The sequence below is a fragment of the Pteropus vampyrus genome, unplaced genomic scaffold, assembly GCF_000151845.1.
Source record: "Pteropus vampyrus isolate Shadow unplaced genomic scaffold, Pvam_2.0 Scaffold16, whole genome shotgun sequence".
In the NCBI taxonomy this organism is placed as follows: domain Eukaryota; kingdom Metazoa; phylum Chordata; class Mammalia; order Chiroptera; family Pteropodidae; genus Pteropus; species Pteropus vampyrus.
In genome coordinates this window covers 11,001,595-11,010,927 of record NW_011888797.1, presented here as the reverse complement: position 1 = coordinate 11,010,927, position 9,333 = coordinate 11,001,595, and the positions used below count along the sequence as shown (strand labels likewise).

Sequence of the window (9,333 nt, the reverse complement as noted above, 5' to 3'; positions counted from 1 at the left end):
ATGGTATTTGGTTCATTTGGCAATATTCTTACAAACCCTATGTTAGTTCCTAGACCTCTTCTTTATGTTTTCGAATGTGCAATAACCTATTCTAGAATCGTGTTAGGGATCAGTTGGTACTAACCTTTTGTGCTCGTAATTTCTACAAGCTACCTTTTTGCCTCTATTGAAAAACAGGACATTAGTCCACTTCAGGTCTGTTCACTGCTCCTGCTCTTGGTGGGGTTATGGACACGCAGCCATGGGCAGAGGAAGGGCTACCTCAAGATGAAACCACCACCTCACCTCCAGGTCCTTGCATCTCATGCAATCGACTGGGAAGTCACTGGGGATACAGGAAGAAAGGAAATGGCCCCAGAGAGGACAAATGACCCTGGAGAAGTGGGAAGACCTAGCCTGTGCCCATCCCTTAGACTCAAAGTTCCGGAGGTGCTGGGGCCTCAGGTAGTGGTTCCATGTGTAAGGAGAGAAAGCGCCAGGTGTTTCTGGAGAGATTAAAGCAACTAGGCCCAGGCCTGGCCAGCGGAGTAACTAGGGACCGACTCTGAAGGAGGAGCAGAATGGGAAGGGGGAGTAGGGAGGAAAAGCACCCCTTTCCCCATCTCCCCTACACCCTATCCCCTAAGGGTTAACCCCCCACTCTCTCTCTCAGCCCCTTCTCTCCTCCCCCACCCAAACCCCATCTCCCTTTAATCACATCTGATACTGAGCGGCCCAGCAGGAACAAAGAGGCCATTTAGAGAAACGGGGCCGAGAAAGTGACCCCCGCACTCTGGGGCAGCCGCCTGGATGCTGGCACAAAGGCGGCGTTTCAGAGCTGAAATTTCAGCACCCAACTTGATTAAAGGATTCCACAGGCTTGGAGGAGGGTGGAAGGGGGTGCGAAGTCCACTGCTCCCTGAATTAACCCTTCTCCGGGGCAGCAAATGCCCCTCCTGCTCCTGGGGCTGCTCGTCACTCCCGATCTGTCCAGGGCGCATCACCCCGGGGGGCCATGGCTCTCAGAGGTCAGGCTAGCCTGGCCCTTCCTCTTCCTGGAAGGGGAGCTGGCAGCGGAATGGAGGTCAAAGCTGAAATACGCAGGGAGCCAACCCTCCCTTCTCTCTGTGGGTGTCAGTAATCACTCTCTGCCCCCACCCAAGGGAGGGAGGAATGAAGGTGACTGGTTGTACCACAGGTTGGGTAAGCAGGGTGAGGAGAACAGGACCCATTAGGACCTGGGGCAGAGAGGATGAGCTCCAGCCCTGATTTAACGTCACACCTGGAACCCAGGAGCCCTGCTTCCTGGCCCACCATCATGCCAGCACCCATCCCACTAGAGGCCTCGGGGGATCACAGGCCCCACCCGGAGGGGAAAGGACATCTTCCAGAGGCCCGGAAGGAGAGGGTATGGGTGTGGCAGACCAGAGAGGCAAACCGGAGGGCAGTGTGTGGGCAGTGGCCTAAGGACTCGGGACAGCAGGGCGTGGTGGGCAGGTGCTCAGTCCTTGCTCTACAGCTGCTGACTTGTCCAGCAGGCCTCTGCTTGGGGAGGGCTGGAGATCACCGAGTCCCCAAGCTTCCTGCTGGGGCACTGCTTCTGAAAGGGGATCCGAGACCATGATAAGAGGCTCGAGGCAGGTCCTTAGAAAACAATGGGTGGCTTGATGAGACCTGCTCTGTGATACTCCTGAGAAGGGAGAAGCCCCTGCAGCCAGTCCCACTGGAAAGGAAATTGGGGGTTTCCGTGGCAACCAGCTCCCTGGGCACAAAGGCTCGTCTGTCTGCTGGGAAGGCAGCTGAGGTGTCTCCCTGCAGCAGCCTTTACTCTGGTGAACGGGGAGATGTAGGGAGGGATGTGGGGTATCCGCAGGGAGCAAGGGCCCCTGGTGCTTCTTAAAGAGCTGACAGTCACGGGGCCACTTGGATGGGTGCCTCCTCCAGGCAGCAGGGGAAAAGCAGGTGGGCACAGAAGATAGCTGGAGGCGGAGGGGGTGAAAAGGCTGAAGTTTATTATTTACATGTAGAAAGAACGTGAGAAGTTGGGGATGAGGCGCGTGCGGAAGACGATTCCAGCTCAGTCGGTGATGATGAGCTCGTCCACCCCCCAGTCTTCATAGCTCCCGTCCGGCAGGTATCGCCGAATGATGATGGGGATCTTTCGGGCCCTGTGGCAGGGGAGAAGTCACAATACATGAGGGCTGGGGACCCACGCTCTACAGCAGGAGGAACAAATTGTGTACAGAATGCAGGGAAAGAAAAGTCTTAGGAGCATCCTCTCGGGGCTACGAGTGCACTCTGCAGGAAAGTAATTATAATAAAAAGAAAGTTCTTGCATCCCTGATGCGGGACAGTGGGTACAGAGAGCTCTGCCATCCCACGGCTGACGGGAGGAGGGGGAAGAGAGTGTGTGTGTCGGGGGAGGGGCGGCGGCATTGGTAAGGCCAACTGAAGCAGGAACAGGGAATCCTGACAGCCAGGAGAGGCCCATGTCTCATCCGAGCCCTGCCCTTTGCTGCCCCTCCACGCCTTCCCTCCTCCCTCCTGGTGGGCTGAGGCCTGAATGAGCTAAGGATCCACAGAACAAGCACCACTTCCCCAGCCAGGAAGTGGGGGGGTCCGGGTGTGCACCAGAGAAAGCTGAGGATGCCTCCCAGGGCTCTGGAGCAGTGAACCGTGACCTGGGTGACTTACTTGAGCTCTTTCATGGCGATGAGCAAAGGATCTGTCTCCCCCTCCAGCTCCACCATGACGGGGGCGCACATCCTGTGGGTATAGGGACAGGTGTTGAGGAGACTGCAAACATGGGGAGAAGGGTCCAGCAGGGAGTCGGGGAGAGCTTACTTCACGAAGGGGATTGGATCGGCACCCCAGTCCTCTCCTAGAAAGGTTACCAGGCGTGGTGGGCGGGGCACTGACAGCGAGGGCACGTGAGTGGGAGCCAGAAGACCAGATTTAAATTTAAAATAGCGTCCAAAGACACTAAATTCCTCTCCAAATATCAGTATCCTCATTTAAAAATGAAGACAAAAAGCCCTGCCTCTGCTGGATACGGCAGAATATTCCAGCACAGAGAAAAAGCATGTGCAAAGGTTCGCCTGACCATGCTAACTCAGTGGCCCCAGGCCCTGCCTCAGGGGCCAGCTCCCGGTGTCCCTGCCCATCTTGGCAGCACACCCTCAGAAGGCCAGCTCTCACAGCCTCCACACGGGGCCTGCGTCAGGTGCTCACCCACTTACGACCCTCCACGATGCCCCACGGCCAGCCGGCAGAACCCAGTCTGGCCCCGGCTCACCTTCCTAGTACCTTCTCATGCCACTTGCCTATATTCATCCCCACGTTCCCACCACACCAAACTCCTACGGTTCCCTGGACAGACGCTGTTGTTTACTTTCCGCATCCTCTTTCGAGCTCTTCCTCTCCCTACAGGCCTAGGTGAGGCCCCAATGTCTCCACCCTGGAGAACATTTGCTGGCTTCTCAGCGCCTGACTCATTCACATGTGCTTCTCCTGGCACCGCTCTCACTGTACTATAACTACTTGTTTGATGTTCTCCGTGTTAGACCACGAGCTCTTGGTGGCCCAGGACCATGTGCCCTGGCACAATGCTTGGCCCACAGCAGGGGCTCTGCACACAAATGGGCGGGGTGCCAGTCTTAGGCCCACCTCCTCTAGGAAGCCACTGTTGATTCTGCATCAAGTTTACACCAATGGATCCCAGAATTACTGGGAGAGCATGACAAAAATTCAGGCTCCCAGTCCTTCCCAGACCTTCTGAATAGAATCTCCAGTGAAGAAGCTTGAGAACCTGTCTATACAAAGCTCCCTGTGTGATTCTGGTAACCAGCCAGTCTGAGAGCCACCAGTTTATACTGAATAATTTACCAATTTTATTACTAAATATTAGGATTTGTTCATCCCAAAGGCCTAAAAATTTCCCAAAGGCAGAGACCAAGTATTTAATTTTCCCTGTATCTTCTCTCAATAAGTATTTAAATTTCTCCAAATTTAAAGCTTTAAAGAAGCTTTTTGTGGCAAAGTGCTTTTCCTGATCTGCATATGCCTTCTTTCTTTCAAGATATGAATAATTCGAGAGTGTTTATTTACCCAGCCCTACTATGTGCACACAATGTGTGAAGTGTGACAGTGTGCCCTTGGGTCATCTGTCTGCACCAGAACCTCCACAAATGAACCCAGCCACGATCCTCAGGGAAGTGGCTGTGGTCCATCCACGCCAGCCACCAGGTGGTGCTAATGAACTGGACAGAGTGAGATTTCATCCAAAAACTGTCTAAGAAATGTTTGTTCACTTAAGTGCAGGGTTGCATGCCTAGTGCTAGGGATAAGCTACAGCCCTGGCTGTCCACTGGCTCACAGCAGGAGAGCCACCTAGCCCTTCGCTGGAAGGAGCGCCATAGACCCAACTAAGTGGGATTGAGCCTTAAAGGAAAAGCAGGATGCTGGCACCTGGTAGGGGTCTGAATGTCTGCCTCCAAACTTTTAAGTGCTCCACATTGCCCACCAAATGCAGGTCAATCTTCTGAACTTGTCACTCAAGGTTCCAAAAACAACTCTTCCAGTCTTGTGCCCCAAGCTACTTGCCATTCCCCCATGAGCCACACTTGCTTCTGTCTTCCTGGACCTTTCCTTGTGCTGTTTCTGACCCCCAGGATACACTCAAAACCACCTCCCTTTCCCTGTCCCTACCTGAATTCTAAGCTCCTCATGAGGCTTTCCCAGGCAGCCATGCGATTACTTCCTTCTCTTCTTTGCGCCTCTTGTAAAGCACCATTCCTGTCCACCATGGGTTCCAGGTATTTGTGAAGGGGCCCATTCCCCGCACCAGGCTGTAAACACCTGGAGAACTGGGGGATGTGTCTCTAATCATCTTTGCATCCCCAACAGGTGCAAGTGCAGTGATAAGCCTGGAAATGTCTTTTACCTACATTATCCATTGTAAGTACCAAGAAATGTGCCTAATGAGACTGAACTACCGCACTTTAAATTTTATTTCATTGTACTTAATTTAAATAGCCACATGTAGCTTAGTGGCTACCATAATTGATGGTGCAGGCCTAGAGGCTCCTGACCCCAGGGATACCAAACATATCACACCACGTGCGGCTCTAGTTTCTCCCAGCTCAGCAAGGAGCGCGACCAGGCTGGCAAGACATCTACTGCTGCGCAACAGATGAGGAACGGTGTCGCCCGCCCATACAACCCCTTATCAAGGTGGACACGTGGTCAGCTTCACCCCACAGAACTGGAGATCAAGTCCAATGCTGACTGAAAACTAGGGAGGGGAACACAGAGTCAGCATCACTGCTCCAGCACACAAAACTCCACAACTCTGGCCCCGGCTTCCTTTCCAGCCTAGATTCCACTATTCCCTACTGGAAGCACCCTGACTTCCAGATACCCACTATTTCCGACGCCAGCGGAGTCTGGGTAAGGCTGCTTTCCTCGGCCTCGTGTTTCCCTGGGGAGACCTTCTATGAAAGCAACAGTGCCACACCTGCCCTCTCTGTCCCTTTACTTCTCCCCAGCAAGGAGGAGTAACATCGGACAGGGAAACAGGAAAAAGCAAGCATCCGTGGCCTAGCCTTTTCGAGCGTCCCTGCTTTCTCGGAGCCACCTACCTGCAGAGAGGGCACTTCTGAGGCCCACGACCTCAGCAGGTAGGCTTGCCCCTGCAGACAGTCTCTGGAAGCCTGCATTGCCCGAACACACAATCATCGGACATTCTCATCTCTGCCTGTCTACTGGCTACCTCTCGAATCCTGTTATGCTTCAAATGGTTCCAAACTTGGGAGAGAAAGGTTGCTAATTCAAATCCCCAGAGCCCCACCACTGCTCTGTGTTGTCATATCTCTAGCATGGCCTGGATGTGGAGGCTGGCCATAGTCTACTACCTTGAGTCAAGAACCACCTGAAGCCCAACGGGTGCTGTCACAGCACCCACAACTAACCAGGCCACAGTGGTCGAGGGCTCTCTGAATCCACACTTTTTTCTGCCTCACCAAACTGACAGGCGGTCATCGAGTTCAGTATTTTTACTGTTATCCTTCTGTACTGTTATTTGGCTTCTCAGATATTCGTGTCCTATTTCTCCCGTTGGATCTGACTCCGAGGGGCCTGGTTTAGCAGAGCGCCTGGCACGCAGCGACAGCACCCCTCCTTGTCTAGCACGTGAGAGCAGGGAGAGTCTGCTTTCAGGTGCCAGGCCGGGCCACATCGACAGCCTGGAGGCTCACTGTGGCCTGACTGATGGAAAAGACAGCGAAGGGGCACACACTCACGCGATCTGGAGGGCTCGGGTACCCAGCACGCGGGCTCGCTCATACTTGGTCATATACGGTGTGGTGATTCGTTTCTGGTTGGCCTGCGGTCGCTCTCCAGAGGGGAGGATTTCAACATTCTCCTGGCCCTCCTGGACACCATGGCAGAAAGAGGGACAATCTCAGGGTACATTATTGAGAGGGAGGGGGAAGATGACTATGACAATGATTATAACCACCACTACCACTACTGCTTAATACATGCCAATGACCTTGCAACTGCCTTACTGACACCTCATTTCATCCTCGCAATAAACTTATGACATAGGGATCACAGTGCCCATTTTATAGGCTCGGAGAGTTAGCTAACTTGGCCAAAGTCTCAGACCTAGTAAAAGAGAGGAATCATGATCAAGATTACAAAGCCAGCTGCCTCATTCAGAAAAGAGAAGCAAAGGGTCCGGAGACAGGGCAGTCCCAGAACGCTGGCCCCATACAAAGAAATCCTTGAACATAGACAACAAATCACCCTAAGCAGGGAGCGAGGAACAAGCTTGGAGACAGGGTAACTAAATCAATAGGTCAAGTGACTAAAAAGTCAGAGCGAATACAGGAACTACTTATTAAGCCATCTGTCATGTGCCAGACATCAGAAGAGGTGCTGTGACAGAAAATCAAGAGTTTCTGCTCTCCAAGAATTCACGGTCTGGGGAGGAGACGAGAGGAAACAAAACAGCAGGTGCTTTGAAGGTATGCAGGTGAGCGACAAAGTTAACAAGAAGGTGGGGGATACACGGCCGGTTAGGAAGACAGTCCAGAAATAAGTCGTGAGCTTGTCTAGAAGGATTAGCAGGAGTTCCCAAGCCAACGAGGAAGGGAAGATCGTTCCAGGCAGGTCGAATTGCATATGCAAAGTAACAGACGAGGGAGAGAATGATACTAGGTTTGGACAACTAACGTGGAGAATGATTAGAGCAGAAGTGCATATGGGGTTGCAGGTAGGAGAATAATTTCTATAATAATTAAGTCAACAAATATTAAGTGCTTACTATATGTCAGGTAGTGTTCTGAGTGCTTGGGATAGAGCAGTAAGATAAAACTTCTTCCCCTATAGAGCTTCCCTTATAATCAGAAGAGATAAAAAATAAACAATCAAAAAATTAGTAAGTAAAATAAGTAGTATAACAACAGAGAAAAAAGACAGGGAGTGCCGGGTCATGGTATGGGAGGAGGGGGAGAATGCTACAATTTTAAATAAGATGGTCACAGAAGGCCTCACTGAGATGACTCCTGGACAAAGATCTGAAGGAGGTGAGGAGCAGGTCATGTGCCTCTCTTAGGGAAAAGTGTTCCTGGAAAAGGCAACAGCATGAACAAAGGTCTTGAGCAGGAGTCCGCCTGGCAATGACAAGGACACCAAGAAGAGGTAAGGTTGCACAGGGAGCAGGTGGCCAGATCATGGAGAACTTTGTACACCTTTCTGGCATTTACTCTGAATGAGATGGGAAGCCACTGAATGAGGGTTCTGAGCAGACATGATTTGAATTAAGATTTAAAAGGATCATTCTGAATACTCTGTTGGGAATATTCTGTAGGGGGTAAGGGCAGAAGCAGAGATACCATCTAGGAAGACCAACAGTAATCAATCACGTAGGCAGGTAAGAAAGATGACTCTGGCGGCAGAAAGGCAATTGGAGTGGACTGAAGGCAGGAAAACCAGGAACACAACTTGTGCAGTAATGTGAGTGAAAAGCAATAAAGATCTAAACCAGGCTGAGACAGTAGGAATGGAGAAACGGAACAGGGTTGAACCACATGTAAGAGACAGAGAATCATCAGGACAGGAATGGAAAGAGATCAGAAGGATGGAGAAAGAGGTTTCTGAAACAGTGAATACAGGTACCTGAGAGTGCCATGCAGAGAGAAAATTCAAATAAAGGGAAAATTCAGCTTCTTAGCCTAAAAAAAAAAAGAAACTGAGGCATTGCTGTCTGTCCAGGAGGCATAAAGCACTTCTTCCATCAGTCACACAAGACAGAAAGCCGTGTTTTATTCTGGAAGCTAGAAACCCATCCGCCTAGTTGCTCAAGCCAGATACCTGGGAGTCATCCTTGTCATCTCTTATTTTCTTAGCTCCATATCCAATGCACCAAAATATCTCTTTCATCTGTTTTCTCATCATTAACAGTAGCAGTGCCCAAGTGCAAGCTATAGGTCTCTTACCTGGAGATCTATGACAGTTCCCTAACTGATCTCTCTCATTCTTGCTCCTCCCCAATTCACTCCTCAATCTGGGGACAGAATGCTCTTCCTAAAGTGTAAACCGGATCATGCCACCCTTTGGCTCCAAATTTGTCAGTGGCTTCTCACTAACTTTAGGCTACAAATTCCTGCCTGATGTGAGCCCTTACTCCTCTAGCTTTATCCCAGGTCACTTTTTCCCCCTGCTCCTATGGAGCCCCATCCTGCAGAGCACCTGGCACATAATAAACATTCAACACACATTTGCTGATGAATGAATGTGACATTTCACCCATCAGTGAACTAACTGCCCCAGAAGCCATGGACTATGGTCCAAGTGGACAAAAGCCCTCAGGCCCACCCTGTAGGGCTTCTATACCACCCAGGACTAGAACTCTGCTCACTCTATAGGTGCTTGTGGCAGGCGCTCTGATTACTAACAGGAGGCAGATGCATTTAGGCAATTATCATTGGTCAAGCTATTTGGCAGCCTAGGCGGCAGAGGGTGGAGCCTAAGGCTAAATACTGACCTCCTCTGCATTCTCCAAGTCATCTAGCCCTTCATCCTCCTCCACATCATCAAAGTCATCGCCATCAAAACTGTACAAGAAGAAGAGAGGCCAGTTAGTGAGAGCATCACTTACTAGAATCAAAGAGGGCAAAGAGTATCTCATCCAATATTTAGGAGGTGCTCAATAAACATTTACTTAATGAACGAATCAAACTTCTGTTTCATTTTACTCCTTCAAACTTGTCCCATCAGCTCCCAAATTCTGCTAGGACTCATTCATCACCACTGTTTCTTTTCTCTCTCTACTGGATCATTCCCATCAGC

The 9,333-nt window shown here is 50.9% G+C and overlaps 1 protein-coding gene across 2 annotated transcripts; it reads right to left on the bottom strand.

The window, feature by feature from the left end:
• Window positions 1-1,969: 1,969 nt before the first annotated feature.
• POLR2F (RNA polymerase II subunit F) lies at window positions 1,970-9,187 on the bottom strand. 2 transcript variants are annotated; one of them, XM_023527434.1, is made up of 4 exons: window positions 9,029-9,187; window positions 6,279-6,409; window positions 2,674-2,745; window positions 1,970-2,218 (listed from the first exon to the last, which is right to left on the bottom strand). In XM_023527434.1, the coding sequence occupies exons 1-4, from the start codon at window positions 9,170-9,172 to the stop codon at window positions 1,993-1,995; spliced, it is 573 nt and encodes a 190-aa protein (XP_023383202.1). In that variant the 5' UTR covers window positions 9,173-9,187; the 3' UTR covers window positions 1,970-1,992. The 2 variants fall into 2 exon arrangements, with proteins under 2 accessions (XP_023383202.1, XP_023383201.1); XM_023527433.1 differs by having other exon boundaries at window positions 1,970-2,147.
• Window positions 9,188-9,333: the final 146 nt, after the last annotated feature.

Bases quoted from the DNA above. Each gene is read 5' to 3' on its own strand.
- POLR2F (XM_023527434.1), bottom strand. From the start codon at position 9,172: ATGAGATACTCTTTGCCCTCTTTGATTCTAGTAAGTGATGCTCTCACT. The intron at 6,410-9,028 runs GTCAGTATTTAG...CATGGTGTCCAG, and splicing joins ACTTGGAGAATGCAGAGGAG to GAGGGCCAGGAGAATGTTGA. The intron at 2,219-2,673 runs GTAAGTCACCCA...TGCATTCTGTAC, and splicing joins ATCGCCATGAAAGAGCTCAA to ACAATTTGTTCCTCCTGCTG.